Source organism: Pseudoliparis swirei, chromosome 7, assembly GCF_029220125.1.
Source record: "Pseudoliparis swirei isolate HS2019 ecotype Mariana Trench chromosome 7, NWPU_hadal_v1, whole genome shotgun sequence".
NCBI classification, from domain to species: Eukaryota; Metazoa; Chordata; class Actinopteri; order Perciformes; family Liparidae; genus Pseudoliparis; species Pseudoliparis swirei.
The window spans coordinates 19,503,670-19,525,029 of NC_079394.1; the positions used below are offsets into that span (position 1 = coordinate 19,503,670).

The 21,360-nt window shown below is 41.7% G+C and overlaps 1 protein-coding gene across 1 annotated transcript in view; it reads right to left on the bottom strand.

The window, feature by feature from the left end:
- Positions 1-21,360, bottom strand: part of grid2 (glutamate receptor, ionotropic, delta 2) — a 470,134-nt gene that overhangs the window by 15,732 nt on the left and 433,042 nt on the right. Inside the window, exon 14 of the mRNA XM_056418710.1 lies at positions 15,351-15,517. Within this exon, the coding sequence (XP_056274685.1) occupies positions 15,351-15,517 (167 nt within the window). The remainder of the gene's footprint in view (positions 1-15,350; positions 15,518-21,360) is intronic.

Sequence of the window (21,360 nt, forward strand, 5' to 3'; positions counted from 1 at the left end):
AAATTTGAGCCAGAAGTTGGCGGTATATGCCGGGCTTGGCTGTAAACTGAGTTGGCTGTAAACTGAGTGGAAGTAGAGGCTGAAAAATGGAAATAAAGCCATCGAACCCATCGAGAAATAAATGGAAAGGTCCTCAGGAATTAGTTTCAATTGGGCGACTTTGAATAGTCAGCTAGTGTTGGTCATGTTTAGTGGTGCCCAAAACAAAGACAGCATTTGCAAGTTATGGGAATATCGCATCAGCATATATGGCAACAGCAGAAACAGATAATCAGTCATGGTAATTACATTTTTGCTCCATCAGAATCTATTTGGCAAAGGCGTGTCCACATCCACTTTACGGCAACTCTTTTTCAACAAATACCACAACCACTTCCAACTTGCGTGAACAGGAGGTCTCATCTACCTTTACTATGGCAGTAAAGCTGTGATGGAAACAACACTGCAAAATGCACATCAGAATATGTGAATGGAAACACGGCTACTGTTGCATGCATGGTGCACCGTTGAAATTAGTATCTTAAACAGCACCTGTGTTTGATCCAAATTGAAAAGGCATCCGTGAAAGATTGTTCTTTGCTGATATCGCAGAAAGAAAAACAATCCACTGTTCTTGGAAGTTAAAACAAGCTTCAAGTGTATAAAAGTGCCTTTCATACGCCGCTGACCTTTTTATCTGTCACTTTGACAAAAGATGGTTCACACAAACAAACAAGCCAGTGCTCTGACAGACGGTTTCGAAGAAAGACGGATTACACACTGGCTAATGAGATGGAAGAAGAGCGATCCCATCTTTCAAACAAGCCTGGCAGTGTCTTGCCAAAAATATTTCATCTTTTCTTGCTTGGAATTCCGCCAACTTCGAAAGATCTCTTGTCTTAGTTGATGTCTTTTCATTTCTGTCGACGGAAAGAGACACGCTTTATGTTTTGAAGTTGCCGTTTGTTGTCTCTGCTCAATGGTTCTCGCGTGTCACACGCGTCATGTCACGCAGACTTTGGTGGGGCACTTTGGGAGTTGACGTAAGCGGTGGCGTTCTCGTGTTTCATCTACTTTCACACTTGTTCCCTTCTCTGTGTACACAATAGACAGTGACACCGTCCGTGACATATTTCTACAAAACGGGTTTCCTGTTGACCTTTGAGGAGAAACAAATAAACGGTGGAAAGGTAATTAACATTCCTTTAATACACTTTATTGATCCCACTGTGGGGGAATTCTTCTCTGCATTTGACCCATCCTTAGTTATTAAGGGCAGTGAGCAACTGGGGGGTTCAGTGTCTTGCTCAAGGACACGTTGACAAGCAACTATGGGGATTAAACCAGGTACCTTGTGGTTACGGGATGACCACTCATCCCCATGAGCTACAGCCGAGCCCCCCACCTGTATTAGATATTACAGCCGAAGATAGACGGGGAAAAAGAGCAGAGAGAGGGGACGACATGTAAAGGGCTGCGGGTCAGATTGGAACCCGGGTCCCTGCCCAGGACTCAGCCGACATGTGTCGACTGCGGCTCAGTGGTAAGCTGAGTCGTCCTCGCCTCCGCTAGACCATGTCGATGAGTCACTTAACCCCAGCATTGCTCCCGTAGCCGTGCCTCCGGTGTGTGGATGTTACTGCTGATGTACAGGTGGAACCTCACCCCCATCAGTGTGAGTCCGGGTGTCCATTTACCATCACATGGGGCGTCCAATCTGCCAGGTATGACGAAAGCCTGCCATTGAAAATATGATCTTGCTGTGTTTTGAGGTTACTGGCTAGGCTGACTAGACGTCCGGTTTTCCCCGGACATGTCCTGTTTTTGAGACCTAAAAAATGCGTCCGGCAGGGATTCCAAAAACGTCCGGGATTTTGCTTCGTCGGATATTTGTGTTTCTCTGGGTCTTTCACAAACTAGTATTTACCCCTCCCAAGTTTTGGAAATGGTATCTCCCTTACGTTCCACCTTCTTGCGCGAGCCCCCCCCCCCCCCCCCTGCCGACGCCGCTCGCCGTGGGAGCCCTTTCCTATCTCAGGAGGGGCATCATGAAGGAGTTATGCTTAGGGCACCAACTTCTACCCCCCCCCCCCCCCCCGAGACGAAGTGTCCTCTTTTCACAAACTCAAATCTGGTCACCCTATTACTGGCTGTATCTATGTCTAAAGGTTCTATAAACAGGATTCAGATCATTAATAAAGCAGCAACCAACTATTTGCTATGTAGAGACATAGTGAAGTAATGTCAACCCAAGGCTGAGAATGGAGTCGTGCTGCTTGCACGAGTCGCTGGCTGAGCAGTCTCCATGTTGCGATCCTTCAAGCGTAGATGTGCTCTGAATTACGCGCTGAATTACGTGTTCCTGCTCTACTCAAGACAATAAAAAGGAGTGCCGAAAAAAAACTACACAGAATGACTAAAAGGCCTTCTTCTCCCCGTCTTGATCAGACATCAAACTGATCAAAACACAAAGACAAAAAAGAGACTTTCAGCGGAGGAATCATTAGGATGTGACGAGGCTGCACGTAACTTGGAGGGAGGAGAGAGTGGAACAGATTTGAGATTCAGGACAGAGTGCTTTCTCTCTCCCCTCCATTACGACCCTGTCTGCCCGTGGAGCTCATCATCTGTCATTCGGCCCTAATTGGCCTATCAGAGTTATGCAAAAGTTGGTTCCCTGATAGGCTCTCGAATCAAACCCTGATGCTGACCTGCACCCACAAGAACAGACGCGCACACCCTCGTACGAGACACATTCACCGGCCATTGATCTTTATCCTGCCTACAAAAAAAAAGACACTGATTTCACTCCGCGATAGTAGAACACTTGCAGGAGAGAGGATACAGAGGACGACCGTGCTGGTCCTATTCCGGGGACAGATGGTGCGAGGCAAAAGTGAAGTGGAAGCTGTTTACATGCTACACTGCAGGGCCCTTTTGAATATGACGGCGTTCCAGACATAATAACTCATGAATAGAATATGAGCTTGCCGGAGTAATTGCAGTTCTAGGGCTTTAATGCATCCGTCGAGCACTCGGTCACTTCCAGATTACTTGAGTGTGTTGAGAGTCACTCTGCCCGCGTGTAAAGTCAGTAACCCACAAGCCTGGATGAGATCTCTGTTTATTCGTGGCAGCTATACTACGTGAGGGAATAGTTTGACTTTATAAGAAAAAGTCAGCATGGGGGTAATAGTTTTAAACAAAAAAGTGGTTATAACTGCTCTTTCTTTCTCTCCATGTCATGGCTGACAGGCAGGCTGAAAGGCTGCCTGACAAAATCATGTGTTGAGTCAAAAGTTTCCTGCGGTACACCATCTGCCTGGATCTCTAAATTGTCTGTCACTGTCTCACCAAAAGAAACACATCCTCCCTCGGAAAAGCACACGTTTGCCGCCGCGCACGCACAAACGCACAGCGAGGGGCAAGGACGAGCCACAGCGGCCGAGTCCCACATTCAAAACACACTCCAGTTCGACTTGTGATAATGACAAACTGACACGATGAGAACTCGGTGTGGCTAATTAAAGCACGTGTGTGTGTGTGTGTGTGTGCCACGGTCTGTATGTCCTCATGAATGATCTGCAGCGAGGTTGATGGAGCTCATCATAAAGCACAGGAGAGGAAAAGCCACAGGTCATTTCAATCCTCACAGCAGTTTGCAGTTCCTTGCACAGATACCCACAACTTTTTTTGATGTATCTGAATTCATAGATGACAGAACTGAGAGAACGTACACCCAGAAGCCTTTTCAGGGTCATTTTCAGTCACCTGAGGGATCAGGGAAGAGATCCATTTAATCACTATAAATATACATGATATGCTTTTGTGTCATATCTTGCACTATAAAATAATGGGGTTGCAATGTATGACTGCATGTTAACATCTAATTTAATGCACCATTGTCTCAGCATACGAGCAGGTTTCAAAGTCATCTGCACGCGTGAGAGGAGTGGGTTTGACAGGTGAACGTTAATTACAGAAGCGTAATCTGTGCTTCTGCTTTTTACAGCCTTAAACAGCCGTCTTGCGTGTGCATGTACGCCATGACTGCGCGCCTGTTTGTTACCGTAACTGTGTCCTATTGTAAAGGTGGTGTGTATGGGCACGGTGCACGCATGCTGGTGGGGGGTGTCCATGAAACAGCTGGCATGCTGTGAGCTGCACCAACGCCGTGTGTTTGGAATGAGTTATCGCCCTGCTTTCAGATCGTTGACTATGACTAGGGAGATCCATGATGACTTTAACGCTCCCACTGGCTGTTAAAGCAAACGAGCAACGGTTGCTCGTGTGGTGGTGGGTAACCGCTGTGAAGCCTTTCTGTGTGTGTGTGTGTGTTTGTCGCCCGCTCTCTGCCTCCCCGCTCTTTCCGCAGTGGCCGTTAGTGCGTGGACTAGATGTTGCCATGGCAACTCTTTGGCAGCAGCCTTGATGGCGAGATGATCACACATCATTGGTTGACTTGAGAGCTGAAAAAAAGAACACGGTGGTGATATGGATAAAGGAGCGGGGGGGGGGGGGGGGGGGCAGGACAGAAAAAAGACTTGAAGAACGGGGTGAAAAAAACGGAAATGTGGAAGATTGCTGCACATTAGATCCTGAGATCACACATGGAGGGAGACCGAGTATCACGAGAAAGACGTCCGGATGTATTTTGCAGTGTTGACACATATTTAACCCTGAACTGGTCACATAGTAGAAAGCAAAAGACATGGAGACATGTGCTGTCTCTCTATCTCTACTCCAGAGAAACATGTACTTGTGCTTGTGTCCAATTTGAGTTTTATTTTCACTAAATTGGAAAATGTCCCTTTTTTCCCCACAGGCTGCTTACTGATTAAAACGTTTCTTTTTGGGTTAAGAGTAGAATTTAGTTTCAGTTAAGTTTACCGGGAGACGGTGGTTAAGGTACAGGTGGTTCGGGTAAAGATTTAGCTGCTCCATCAAAGAGATTGGAGCGCAAACCTGTGTGAGCAGGTGCACAGAAACACACATTAACATTTTTCAGATGTAAAAAAAAAAAAAAATCGCTGGCATCAAAGTCAAAGTTTGGAAAATAGAAAGCAGCCTTTCATGATAATAACACTCTTGTTTTGTATCTGATTTCTTTCAAACAAAAATGCTTCATCTCTAAATATGTAAAATGTACACAGGGGGGGGGGGGGGGGAGATAGGTGTTCCCTGTTACCTGAAAACGTGGCCATTAGGATCTCTTTTGATCGCATTCGACAGCCACATCTATTTGTAACAGCTTTAATGAGCATCCATACTGATGGCGAGGCCAATGTACAGCCTACAAAGTGAGTTTTGAAAGGCTGTTATCTCAGCACCTGGCAAACTGATCGTTGAGTCACTGGTATTGATCAACTCGGCTGTCATACCCCTCAGGATATATTATGGCTATTTTTTGCTATGGGATAGTACAAATCTTACTTATTGCCCCTTTAAATGCACTGTAACTCCATATATTGTGTTGATTCTGCAGTCTTCTCCAGGCCCATCCATACGGCCCCCTATAAATACCGGTTTGGGCCTTTGCTGCTCTTCTCCTTGTCGCAGGATTTTACTGCAACTGTTACAATGCAGAGTGGTGTGAATTTCAGAACTGGCAAACTGGATCTTATTCACAGTTTTTTTGTGAGAAGTAGTGGAGCATGTCACTGTTTAGGGGTCAGTGGCATGCATCTGCAGCAACTTAACTACAACAGGATGTTTCATATGTATATTCCTCTCCTGTCACCTCTGCAGCTAATACAATTTTAAGTTGCAGACAGTGAAAAGTGGAAGTAGTGGTTTAGGTCAGAGGTGGAGACAGAGGGAGAAGAGGATGTCAGTGAGTTGTGAGAAGAAGGAAAGTGTAAGGGGGAGCAACAAAAAAACTAAACAACAAAGCTGGCAGCGTCTTCAATCTGGATGGATGGTCGACAACAAAACCACACAATGGAGGAAAAGTGAGCGCGAGATGGGAAAAGGAGAAGAGAGCTGGGGAGGAGGAGGAGGAAAGACAAATGATGAGTGAACAGAGGAATAGTGTCAAATGAAATGAGTAGACAGGGGGCAGAAGACAGCAGGGACGAGAGACAGAAGAGCTCAAATGAGTTTGTTGCTCTGAGACGGCAGTTGGCAGTCGGCTCCTTCGATGAGAAGAGCCGTGATCACTGGGAAACATGAAGGAGAATAATGTTCACATTATAGAGTCAAAAAGGTCAGAATAGTTCAACGCTGTGGCTGTCGAGCACGTCTTTCGAAAAGTCATGAAATCTGTGCACTGAAACAGGAACAGTGAGGCGGACGTGCAGCAGGCTTTGCGAGGTGCGAACTGTCGCGTGGCTGCAGGTACATCATTGGCTCTGGGTGGGGGAGACTGACATCGTGATTAGGGAGGTCAGCCTCCAACGAGACAGCGGAGCTCCAGCCAACAACTTACCGAAGTACCCTGGGATGCCGATTCACCACGAGCTAAAATAATGTCGACCTGCCTGTAGAGACGAGGGCAGGGGAATCAATACCGCATGAGGCTATCGTCATGACATCATGTTGCTTTTTCTTTGTCTTTTTTTGGCTATGTGTCCTGCCTCAGAGCAATAAAGCAAACGTATCAAGAAATATCTCCCAAGCACACGATCAGCAGCAAAGTGTGTCCCTGAGTGTGTTTGTCCAAATCCCTTTTGCACTTGTGCCAGCAGGAACGTGACTGAGGGCTGGGAGAGTCAGCGGCATCGACCCAGCGAGCGGACAGCACCTGCTTCTGATTATTCTCTCCCTTGTTTTAGTAAAGAAAAATGCAGTGAAGCACACTGACCTACAGCCACACAGACGCATAATTGAGTTTTTTGCTTTTGAGAGAGTTTATTTTGGTGCCAGATATAAAAAGAGCTAACCACCGAGGTCTCCCCTGTGACCCCCCTCGTTGTAAACGGGGTTTTCAGTGGCTGGCCTCGAACTCATCGTGGACAACCTGGCTGGATGTTTGCCACATTTCTGGAGCCTTGTGCACATTAAAGGAGAACCACTAGGATTTGAGACATCAGAGCACATATTGTTGAACTTCTTCCTCATTATTTCAAATATGTTGATTGGCTCAGTATCCACTATCTGAGAGAGCTGTGATGGGCTCAATATGCACATATGTTCTGCAGTGCACAACTCTCATCTGGGCCAATGAGTTTATTGTACTTAAAAACAAGGAACTACATGCTACTGTGGGCCAGCTGGGGGGGGGGGGGGGGCATCATTGAAAGACAAAAACACAGAGGACACCACAGGAAAGAAACATGGCGGGAACATGGAAACGCCACAGGGGAACAAACCAATGTCACCAACACAAGGCCGAGCCACCGCGAGGCATCAGCGCTAATCACCGAGCCACCAATGCGGCCCTTTCAATTAACAGTGTGTCGCTATATTGAAGCTCGAGGAATGGAGCATGAGAGGTCACTAAGCCATGAATATTTGGTCCCTCAAGTAAAGTTTGGCAAGATTAATTATTCTAATTGGCTCACTCAGGGTTCAATGTCATACACTTTGTCAACAAAGTTTTTAATTAAGCTCCATTAAGCCACGGTGTGTGGGTGAACTGGAACAGATTACCAAGCTGAACTATGATAAACAACACGCAGAAGTCAAACAGTCATTAGTCGCCATCAACGCATCGAGAGAGTGAGGGAGAGACAGGCAGAGATAAAGAGAGAGAGAGAGAGACATCCCCACCATTAATCGTGATTAATAAAGATTGAATGAATATACTGAGTGTGTGGGCTGAGTTTTACTGTGATGGATCGGTAGAAGAGTGACAGCTTTTGAGTGAGAGAGCTGAGACGGGGTGAGAGAGAGAGAGATGAGATTGACACTTGACATGAAATAATTTCTTTTGTCATGTGGAACAATGTCAGTGTTGTAGAAGCTCTCAGACACACAATCCTTCTTTCTTTGCTCACCAACCTTGGACAAAAATGCATTATTTCCCCTCCATGGAGATTGATTTCCATGAATGGGAAATGGTCGGCTTCAGAGCCCACAGCTTAACTTGGATACACTGTGTGAATTAGTAGTGTGTGTGTGTGGTGTGTGTGGGTGTGTATGTGTGTGATGGAGAGAGACAGAGAGACGGTGAATAATATATCTTGCTTTTCAGCTTTTGGCTTTTTTAGCAGGAGCCTTGATCAAGTCTTATTTTGATTATGCATGTAACTCACAGTATTATGGGACTACAAAGAGCCGACAAAATAAGGCAGAGACTTTTAAATCTAAATACATTTAAATTTCAAATAGAATATGGGATTACACATTTTTTTAATAGGTTATTTAGTGATGGAAAGCACAGGAATTGTTACCGGTGTTGTCAGTCTTCTTTTCCACTCTTTTTTTAGTCCCATGGGATCAACATTGAAATCTGATTTGTATTTATATAATGAAAATAGTTAATACAATAACAGTATCAATGACAAAGGGAGACAAAAAGAGAGAGAAGAAGAAAAACAACCCGGAAATAATGCCGATACTTATAAGTTCCTCGCTCCGTCGGGCCCTCGAGAGCAGACTGTCACTTTTCTCAGAGGATTTAAACTCAATGAAACTTTTCCCAACTAGAATGGGCACTCGGTAGAGCGCATACCTTCGCATATCACAAGATTGGGCATTGAATTATGAACATTTTGGCATTAGTTGCATGCCAATTGGATAGAAATTGACTATGCTCTGGTAAAAAGAAGATTTTGACCTTTTTATGACCTTGACCTTTGACCCGATCGATCCCAAAATCTAATCAAATGGTCCCCGGATAATAACCAATCATCCCACCAAATTTCATGCGATTCAAGAAGATTTTGACCTTTTTCATGACCTTGACCTTGACCTTTGACCCGATTGATCCCAAAATCTAATCAAATGGTCCACGGATAATAACCAATCATCCCACCAAATATCATGCGATTCGGTTTGATACTTTTTTACTTATGCGAATAACACGCAAACAAATAAAGAAATAAAGAAATAAATAAACTAGAACGGGCACTCGGTAGAGCGCATACCTTCGCATATCACAAGATTGGGCATTGAATTATGAACATTTTGGCATTAGTTGCATGCCAATTGGACAAAAATGTATCGTGCTATGGTAAAAAAAAGATTTTTACCTTTCCATGACCTTGACCTTGACCTTTGACCCGATTGATCCCAAAATCTAATCAAATGGTCCCCGGATAATAACCAATCATCCCACCAAATTCCATGTGATTCAAGAAGATTTGACCTGTTCATGACCTTTGACCTTGACCTTTGACCCGATCGATCCCGAAATCGAATCAACTGGGCCCCGGATAATAAACAATCATCCCACCAAATTTCATGCGATTCGGTTCAATACTTTTTGAGTTCTGCGAAAGATTTTTACCTGTTCATGACCTTTGGCCTTGACCTTTGACCCGATCGATCCCAAAATCTAATCAACTGGGCCCCGGATAATAAACAATCATCCCACCAAATTTCATACGATTCGGTTAAATACTTTTTGAGTTCTGCGAAAGATTTTGACCTGTTCATGACCTTTGACCTTGACCTTTGACCCGATCGATCACAAAATCTAACCAACTGGTCCCCGGATAATAAACAATCATCCCACCAAATTGCATGCGATTCGGTTCAATACTTTTTGAGTTTTGCGAATAACACACATACACATAAATAAATAAATAAATAAATAAACTAGAACGGGCACTCGGTAGAGCGCATACCTTCGCATATCACAAGATTGGGCATTGAATTGTGAACATTTTGGCATTAGTTACATGCCAATTGGACAAAAATGTATCGTGCTCTGGTAAAAAAAAGATTTTGACCTTTCCATGACCTTGACCTTGACCTTTGACGCGATTGATCCCAAAATCTAATCAAATGGTCCCCGGATAATAACCAATCATCCCACCAAATTCCATGTGATTCAAGAAGATTTGACCTGTTCATGACCTTTGACCTTGACCTTTGACCCGAACAATCCCAAAATCTAATCAACTAGTCCCCGGATAATAAACAATCATCCCACCAAATTTCATGCGATTCGGTTCAATACTTTTTGAGTTCTGCGAAAGATTTGGACCTGTTCATGACCTTTGACCTTTGACCCGATCAATCCCAAAATCTCATCAACTGGTCCCCGGACAATAAACAATCATCCCACCAAATTTAATTCGATTCGGTTCAATACTTTTTGAGTTTTGCGAATAACACGCATACAAATAAATAAATAAATAAATAAATAAATACACGGCGATCAAAACATAACCTTCCGGCATTTTCAATGCGAAGGTAATAAATAAATAAATAAATAAATACACGGCGATCAAAACATAACCTTCCGGCATTTTCAATGCAAAGGTAATAAATACACGGCGATCAAAACATTACCTTCCGCATTTTCAATGCGAAGGTAATAAGGTTTTTTTTTGTATTTGAGTTATTCTACTAACATACTACAGTCAGCTTCTCATTGTATGCCAGCTGAAGTTATCCAAATTACAACCTGTTGGAGAAATGCACAGCTCTGCTCCGTGCAGTGAACAGAAAAGATGTTGACGGTCTAGCGGACTTGCGGCCCTGACTTTTGGTTGCTGATGATGTCATCCGCTGCAGTCTGTGGGTATGATTGTTTATGACACTGACTTGTCAAACAGAGCTGATGTGATTCTTTTAACATTTGGGTAGAAAGAGGCCCTACATTGGCGATCAGTATAAGGGGCAATGGGAGAAGCTTTTTTTTGTTAGAATATTACATTAACTGTATTGGCAGCTTTTGACTAGTGCCGGAGACGCCAATGTTGGAGCAGGTGTTACGCCCTCTTCGGCTGTCTCTGTTTACAGCCCTTCTGCTGGGACTCAAATAAAAGATTTACATGTGCAAAGGCAGCTTTAAAAGCCATTTATATGTGTCCTTCAATTGTGCCATTTGGTTTATCTCTCTAATATACTATACAATTCAGAAGAAAAACCTCCCTTCACGATTCATTACATTTCCCTTCAAGGTTTGCAATACCCAAAGTCAGTTCCTCAATAGTTTCTTTTTGTAACGATTGCTGACAATTTTATTGTCAAGAGTGCTGCCGAGATAAAAAGCTTGTGTCGGAATACACAAAGCGTCACAAACAAACTATTTTTATGAGTAACACAGTTCAATTTGTATTCACCGGGACCCAGAGCCCTTTAATAATAATAGAGGACTTCTTTCATATTAGAGACACATCGCTTATTGGACTTCAATTTATCATCTGAAGAGGATATGAACTAAAAGCACAAACGAGCTAAAGCTGTCGAAGGAATAATAAAGAACAGATCCATGGACTACTGGATTCAAGACTGCGCCTCAGATATTAAGACAGAATGAGGGAAAAAATAAATAATGGTTATCACTTCCCCACATATGCATAGCCATTGCCCTTGCTATATCTTTCATGGCAGCCAGTAAGACACATTAGCCGGGTTCAGGAGCAAATGACCCCTTTATACACATTAATCACATGAAATCCAGACTCAACCACACAATAATGAACTTTATCAAGCCCTCTTTCATCCAGTTTATGAAACTAAATGTTTTTTTTCTGTCCTCTTCATGTTGATATTTGCTGCGGTTACTTTTGATACAACTCAGTTCAGGATATCTAAAAGCCACAGGCCGACAGGCCTCCGTCGTTTCCACAGACTGAAGCCGAGCTGCACGCTCAACGCAACAATCTAACCCGCGTTCTCCCAGGTGTGATGTGTGAGAAACACGGCGTATGATTCTTTATTTTAGAAGCTCTCAAATATCAGCACTCTGATGAACACTTGCCTGTAGCCCAGCCATAAAACAACAATATGAAATCTATCTTTGTTGTTAAATGTAATGTAACAAGATGTGTGAACATAATCACATTCATATGGTTCGATGTGGCCCTCTTTGCTCATCCCCTGTCTTCCGTAATTGAAAATAAAAACTCAAGATGAAAACGACACCCTGACAGCATGACCCTTATATATTACTAATGAGCATATCATTCATTTTCTCTCAGCTGTCTATTCCTAATGACATTAATCATCTACTTTCATTGAATTTCTTACCCTCGTGACACAGAAGATGGCGTTGAGATTGAAAAGTTGCCTTCCTGACCATAATCACACACAAAGAGGCACCTCAGTCCTCTTGCAATCCAAATGTAAAACGTAACCGTGTTCAATATGTGCAATAAAATGTCTCGCCCGCAGTTTATCTTCTGAGACTGCCGCACCCTCAAGATGTCCATCTGCTATGGATTAAATCTTCTATTATAACTGCTCACATCAATGCCTGCAGACCCTCAAAGACAGAAATAATACATGCCTTGGAGAGAGGGCTTATTCTTTTCCCACAATCTTGCCCCTTCAGCAGCACTTCAAAACAACTCGTCAGTGGCTGTCAGTTGAAATTAGCGGACGAGCCCTTCACGCCACTGTTTTCTGACTCTGGCAAATCTGCAGGCTGTCCCCATCAATCACAGAACAGCGGTTTTCACACACACTCACTCACACACACACACACACACACACACACAGACAAAGTGGTTGAAAACGATGAGGTTGAAGCAGTCCGTCTACATCTGCAGACATTTCCCTTCTCGCCTTCTCTCCGAAGGTAACAAAGCAAATACGTGTCTTATTACTCCAGGGACCTGCACATCGTAAACACTCCTCAGAACACACACTCACTGGTACTCACATACATAAAGTAAGTACTTCTCTGAAGTTGCAAATTTACTCTCAAATTAAACCACACTTTCACCGACTTTTGGGATCTTTATGTACTAACGAGCGATTATTTATCACCTGACATTTTGTGTACTCTTGATATTATTTAATCTTATTGTTATCAAAATGTTTATAAAGTAGAACATTTATTAAGATAAAAGTCATTGGTGCAAAAAAAAGACAAATTGTGGGATTCAGGAAGAATAACCATATATATATATATATACATATATTTATATACATATATATATATACATATATACATATATACACATATATATATACAAAATAAATAGATTATATATATATATAGGGAGAGAGAGAGTACGGCCTCAGTATAAGAATGTACTGTATGTCGAATTTCTGGTTTCTGAGCAATGAGTTCCACAATCTAATATCAAACCAATTTGTATGTGTTTGAAACGCTGTACTTTCTCACTATATGTGTAGTACATTACCACTGAGACCATGGAAGCTCATGTACAATGTGTCTGTGATGTTGTTTTGGAGTTTAAAGCATGGAGAAGGCTTGGTGTATGATGGAGTTGTGGAATACAATATGTCATTGTCAGCATTATGGGGGTTGTGAAATGTTGTATTATGAATCTAGAGGGTAAACACATGGGGACCCGATATTGATCCATACTACATTCCCAAGAACTTCACAGGGCTTGATTTGGAAACAGTGGCATTAAGTCTGCCAGACAGTTCAGATAAACCACTTTAAGAAGAATCCAAATCCACAGAGAGCATCCTAATGTTGTGAATGATGGAATCAAAAGCCATAAAAATGTATATGGAGTAGACTTTAATAAAAGACAGAAAAGCCAGAGGCAATGCGTGCTGCTGCTTTCAGCCTTCCACTGAAGAATCATGCCCATGTACTTCCTGGAAATACCACAGTCCGTGTCATTTGGGAAACTTGAATAACACTCATGGCCCGAACACCAGTTCAACAACATTTCCCCTCAATATTTTTGAAAGGTGCCGTCACAGCATTCTGGGCTCATTGCTGCAGACAGAGATTGCGATTGACTGCTCGAAAATGTAACAACCCCATTTTTGCTCACTGCTATCAAAGTAAAAAGAAATCCTCTCTTCTACAAGTCGGTATGAGAAAGATTAATGTAGTGTTGGGGTTCAATATTAACTGTGATGATCAAGCAAAGCGTTGCAGGATCTCAGATCTAAAATGGAACGACTGTATTTGAGTTCATTATGTTCAGATGCAGCGGTCTTGTTGTTGCAAGGAAAATGTCATCCAACGCAGTAAATTCTTGTTATATTTTGAACAAATTGGTGTGTACCAGTCAACAGAAATCCAGTTTGTAATCATTAATTTGCCAGACATGTCGTGACCAGGCTACTGCAGATAATCAAGTTGAGTGAAACATTTCTCTCAGAGTTGCCAGGGCACGGATAGATGAAAACAATTCCTGTCAAACCGCCTCTTGGTACTAAATCAATCTGCATAATACAGAATGTCATGCAGAAAAAAAAGAAAAAGAAATCACAGCGAGGAAAAACAAAACAATTACACCTCTGTGATTATTTATTTCTCTTGATAATTTATGTGTCTGTTTTTGTTCGAGCCATGGGGACCAGTGTGAGTAAACTACTTGAAACTGTCTTCCCGAGAGTATGACATTGGCCCCGAAATAGCAAGAGGAAATGGGAAACATGCCCTGTCAATTAATTGCTTGTTTATTTGAATAACAGCCGTGATTGGCAATATTCTGAAGAGCGACGCTCCACCGGATATGGAGCCATAAACAGACAGGCCTAGTTCCTCGAACACTCTGTAAAGCTCACACATGTCGGCCCACAAACGAATTAAACAACACCAAAATACTATTTCACGTAAGAATTACGACAGCATGATGAAGGCATGAGAGATTTACATTTTTGCCCTAATTTTGAAATGGTGTCATGCTTGGTTACACATAGTCAGACAGGATTCTGAATTGGGATGCAAGCGATCCTGAAGCGAGACTCAACCGGCAATCTGGTGACGTGGTTTGTGTCAATTAAACAAAGAGGACACTCAGCATCGTCGAAGCCCAGCAGAGACAGGAGATGAACGGTGGATGGTCTTTGCGTGGCGTCTGCAGGCATTACCGAGCTTTCTTATAGCCAGAGACTCAATAAGAAGAGAATCAATAAATACATGAATTAGTGATGCTACTTTCCTGATCCATGACATACTTTGAGAGAGCAAAACCCTCCGCTGGCTTGGATCCGCTTGGATACATTGACACCGTCTGCTGTTGACTTATTTGTGAAGCTGTGTTGTCCGACTTGCTTTAACCTCAGGTTAATAAGCAAGTTGTGAACGTGTCATTCACTCTTTTCACTACTTGGGCTCTGAACTGGGGATACTTTTCAAGCAGGACAAAAGTGGTAGCGGCTCTGTTCTATTTGGCAGAAAATAATTTGGGGTAGTAAAAACTAACATAAACATGAAGTACGAGATTTCATGAATGCATTTTTTCTTTTCAATTGATGAACAATACGGAACAAATCATGGCGGCTCCTTCAATGTGCATGTGGAACTCGTCCTTTAGATAACAAACAGGATGCAGTGAATGGTGGTGACTGCTGTGTACTGTTAGGACTCCTACCTCTGGGAGAAGATGTCCCTGTAGGGGCTGCCGTGCTGCATGGCGATGCCGTATCCACGGTCTGGTGCGTTGCTGCTGACGGTGTAGATCGAGCAGTCCTCATCATTGTTGGAAACGTACTCCAGCACTGCTGCGTCCCACACAAAGCCAAATCGACCGTACTTCACCTGGGAAAACGGATGAAAATAGACACGACACGCACACAGTTAACACAATCCAGAAGGGTGCATCTGGTACAGGTGGTACAGGTGACGACCGACCACATGCTGTTGTGTTTTTGAGAGGATTCTTTTACAGGTCCTTGACGGGCTTCTAGCTTTTGAAAATGATGTAATTTACTCTTTCAAGAACACAGAGAGGGCACTTGTTACCACCTATTGACTTTTTTTAAAACAATGGGCCACAGTGGGATCATTCTTCTCTGTATTTGACCCATCCTTAGTTATTAAGGAGCAGTGGGCTGCAGTGAAATGCCTGGGGAGCAACTGGGCGTTTAGTGCCTTGCTCAAGGACACTTTGACATGCAACGATGGGAAGAGCGGGGATCGAACATTTAGACCTTTTTTTCTTGGTAAAATGTCCATTTACGGAGCCCGTTTCTGTTCGACATGATATCTAACCTGTTACACAATAACATTGTGTTTCAAGTGTCTTTGATTCCGTGTCTAGGTGAAGTGTCATCGTGCATGCCTGTAAGCATTGAATGACAGTAGAGAATAGCGTTTTATAAGCAGTTTAGTTCATCCTTGAGCCATTAACAAATGTTTAATAAACGTACACCTCTGTTTGTCTTTGCTGTGGATTAGCTGAGTTCAGGTAGAACATATAGGCACTGTACCGGTGCTCTGCAAGGACTAACTCACCCCAGAAAATACGCAATTCTTGACCATTATCTTTCGGTATTTTATGTCTAAAAATGTACAGAGATCACGCTGCGGTGTCGGATGGCAACAGCACGGCATTGTTCCTGTTGACAACATCCCCTCCGGACTGGAGATGCAAGTGTTATGGCTTGTTGGCTCTTCTCTTTTGCACCCTATATAGGTATGTTGGATATGTCTGGTGTGTTGGATATGTTTGGTGTGTTGCATATGTTTGACTTTTTATGTGCATGCCCTTGCGGTGTGGTGTTGGTGGGTGTGAAGTGTGTGTTTGCAGCTTGTGCATATCCGGACACCTTTTCTGACACGTACACGCAGACATTTCTTCTAACATATTATTTTGGATTTGTTGAGTCATTTACTTTAATGGAGCTTTATACAATTTTCAAACTCCTCTGTCTACACTGTGTGTGTATGTCTGTGTATCACCTCAGTTGGCCTATGTGTGATGACTAATGTCTGAGAACCGACAAGACCCTCTGATTGGGTAATTTCACAGTCTGTAGTCCTCTGAAGTGTGTGTATTTGTGTGTGTGTGTGTGTGTGTGTGCAGGGCATCAGACTGACTCCTTCTGGTCTTTACAGCCTTAAAAAGAGTGGAGAGAGTACTTTATTAACTCATATTATTTCATGGCTTTTCACCAATGTTTTTGAATTGGAAGGATTATCGGCTTTGTGGAAGGGACATTAGCAAAAAATCAGTTTCAACAGCTTCCCATTATGTATAAAGGATGTCTTGCTATTTGAGTTAAAAGGGATGGTGTGTGTGTGTGTGCATTATTATGCACAGTGCTGTGTGTCTGCGGTGAGATCAGATGTCAGCCACACTAAAAACACAAGTTGTGCTGATGCCATTAACATTATCTCCTAAATTCAGACACTTAACATGCTGAGTGTACAGATTCCCACGATGGAACGAAAGGTGTCCATAACAAGGACACCACCTTTTTTGGAGAAAAGCTATTTCACTGTGTTCCAGTCTCTGTCAGTGACCATCGATGTTTCAACTCCTATAACACTTGATAATTGTGAAATAAAATCCACTTTTATTTTCAACTCACAATAACTAAACCCATTGACGCAGTCATCCAAAAACCACCAATGAAATAAATGTATTTGTTAAAAAGTCCTCGTCTTATTAAAGGCCAGTCAGTCACAATAACTGTGATACCAACTATTAATCCTGTCCTATGAAATGTGACATTGAGGTGACACTTAAGCTATAAATCACGGCATGCATTTAAGGGAACGGAAAAAATAACAGGCAACAAAAAAAAAGATAAGAGTATGGCTGTAAAAGCTCCTATGTGTTAATGCCTTTCAGAAGTAAGGACATAGTGGGATTAATGTGTTTGGACTCACAAGCCAATTTAAAGGAAGCTGAATGGAAAAAGAAAATATCTTTGACTTGGATTATTAACAACATATGTGAATAGGGAGTACTTCAATCTTCATCAAAAAAGGTGATGCATGAGATGGAGAAAGTACCGGCATTATAACAAACACCGGGGGCCAAAGACTACGGGGAAATAATAATGTGGAACAATATGTTGAGTGCATAAGCTTACAATGAACATATGTGTACAGATTGTAAAGCCCTTTGAGGCAAATTTGTAATTTGTGATAATGGGCTATACAAAATACACTGAATTGAATTGAATGAACCCGCCTGGTTTTGTTGTTTCTTCATAGTGTCTTCCAGTTTCCCTGAAAAATGTCTGGAGATTTCTTCACTAGCATCGTCATAATCAAAAATGGCAAATCACGAGGGTGCATGGTATTTATCAGATATAATGTTCAGCAATGGGATTGTGATATCACGTGGGGTCATTTGATATGGAGATTGAGTTAAATGTAAAGCAGTCTGTACATCACAACACAACTTCTTCAAGCGTAAAGTGTCTTCACGAAGTGGTAGAGTCCACTGGCTGGCACCACAATTGGGGAAAAAGAAAGAGAACAGCGTTGAAGTAGGAGGTCGACACTAAATATGTGAATTGTAAATCTAAGGTCACTGGCAACCAAGATGGACGAGCTCTCCAGTTTGTTAAGGACCTATCAGGATGATCTGGTCCAGGCAGCTTTATTTGCCTGCACAGCGTAACCTGGCCATGGGGTGCAATTAAGGTGAGATCTAGGTTAAACTATTTATATGCACCTTGGACACTCTGCTATTGAGTCTCCATGTTTATCACTCACACTATTCACGAGAAGAAAACACACTCGGAATCAAGTCAAAGGAACCACAACTCAAGGCCTCGGAAACTTCAAGAGAAGAATTTACGATCCTAATAATTATAATGAACGCTGCTTTCTGGCATTCTTTTATTGACGCTGGCACACATATTTTCACTTTGTTTCACTCTGGAGTCATGGAGAAAAAATACGACTGGCCTTCAGAGTTTAAATCAAACTGTTGAGCTTTCCAGATCACAGTAGCTTTAATACCTCGCCAGAGGTGAGAATGAAAACAAAAAGATATGGTCACAATAATGATGACGTATGATATGAATCTTGTGGCACAGATGCGAGTCCAAACTGAATCAATATGAGTAAATACAGAGGCAGGTCCGTTCTGTTATCGAGGGGGAGGTTGGAGTGTTTTTGCTATTTTACATTACTAATTCACACATTAGCATAGCGCACATACTGAATCTGTGATTATGGGTTTGGATGCCTGCATAAGGAGTTTTTATGTGTCATTATTTTTGTGGTCAGAGAAGAAAGGCTAGAGGGGAACCTGCTTTCACACAGTTACAGTATCAATTTAACACTTAAAGTGTACATTTCAACACTCAGCCAGTGAACATATGGTCCCTTATCTTTAGAGTATTAAAGTAACTCTGAACATAGTGTTAACATTTCAGAGTTTACGCAACTCTGGTTATTATTTTACTCTGCACGACACTGAGAAGTGTTCATTTGAATTATTACATGTTCACTGGCTTAGTGCTCATGTACTCTTTAATTCTACTGTGTATTTTTTGACTCGGTCACGTTAGCCGTCTGCAATTCGGTATTTCAAGACACAAAAACAGCTCCAGTGTAACAGTGAACGTTGTCATCAACACAGGTTTTACTCTGGCTTTAGTTGTATTGACTCTGACAGTCAATTCACATACACAGTGTATATTTTACACAAACACTGGGGTCTATTTACTCTTGCTAGCATTGTAATAACTCAGAAAGAGTCAATATACTTTAACAACAATTTTGTAACACTGGGGAATTTACTGTGCATGAGTTAATATCCCTGGATAATACATATACATATAACTGGTTTGATCTATGATGATATTTGCACCATTATATGCACATATCAAGATGTCTGTACATATAATACAACACACCATTTTGTATAATATATATTATCTACAGTCATCCATGTTTTTTTATAAATGGAACTAATAACACATATTCTATGAATTATAATGTCCTTATATTCTCTACACATTCTTCAATGCATAACATTCATACATTCATCTTCATATGTTATTGTTCAGCTGTGATTATTGTATACTATACCACAAAAAGTCCATCAATAGAAAGGAATCTAAAGACTCAATCAACCCATTCAAAAAGACTCCTGGTGGACACAGCCCACCTACGTTCGTACGGCATTTTAAATAGCGTATTTGAGTGTTTCATGAAACCTCCCATCATGGCAGGAGAAAAGGAATTGCATTTTCCCGCTATATCATTAGATTGGCGTCCGGATAACCTTTTAGCACTTTAATTTGCAGACCGCATTTGAGAATTGAGATTCAAATCTTTGAGTCCTTCAAATAATAGCTGTGGTTGTGTTTGTACGCCGCTCTCAAGAGAATTCCTCGTGAAATGCCTTCAGTTTGAATTCTTAACCGACTTAAATGTGTCTGTACTGTGAGATTAGGCTGTCATGCACGTGCAGTATGTATATATACATATAAATATACATAAATACATATATACATATACATACATATATATATATATACATATATGTATATATATATACATACATATATATATATAAATACATACATATACATACATATATATATACATATATATACATATATGTACAGTATATATATATACATATATACATATATATATACATACATATACATGCAACACTGAGCTCACTCCCTCACAACACTAAGTGCTGCATCTTGAATGCATCCCCTCATATAACACACACACTCACCCACACACACACGTACCTGTGCGTCAAACATCCACCAATGAATGTTAATCATTGCATTGGACCTTGTTTTTCTCTCTCTTGAATGTGACACAGACGTCCCGGTAAAATCCATAATCCCTAAATTATAGCCTTCCCAGCATCACCTCCTTCCGCTTTTTTTCTATTATTATTATTATTTCTATCGTGTCACATTTGAATTCCCGTTCCTCCTTCCATGGGAGAAGAGAAAATACACCTAATTATGTTGCTCCATCCCTGTTTGTGTCGTCGTTGATCAGTTTTAGAGTGTTTTGGGGATGGCGGATCTCCTTTAATAAGGACATAACCCACTGAACCATGAGACTGAGCTATTTTTTGCAACAGCTCAAAAAACAGTAAATAGGGAGTAGTTGAAATAAAACAACTAATTATTCATAATGTTCTGATATTATTTATAATTAGTAGTTCTGAATATCTTGTAAAAGACTAAATGTGTTGTGACTGGAATGGTAACATATTGTACAACACAACTAACAACACCACAACACTGTCAGTGTAGAAATGTATCAGAATTAAAAAAATTATCCAACCGAATTCTCTAACTTTCTCCCAACCTATAATATAACTTAATCATACTGTAGAAAATGAACGCATGCATGCTTTTCTCAACTTTCTTTGCGTTGGCGAAACCCGACGAAGAAAACATACGAAGAAAGAACCTCGGATCAACAACTCGGTTCACGAAGTCTGAAATTACCAAATGGAGAACTTTTTCGAAATGAGGTCGGTCCATCTCCTCCTTGATCAGCCAGATGAATGATTGCATAAATAAAAGGTGAAGGGTGAACTTTGAGGACTCAAATTGCTCAACTGAAAGAAGACTGAGCCGTGCTTCAGCAGAGAGCTCATACACATTCGGACTCACACAAGTCTCTCTGGGTGTTATTTTCCAATTATTTGA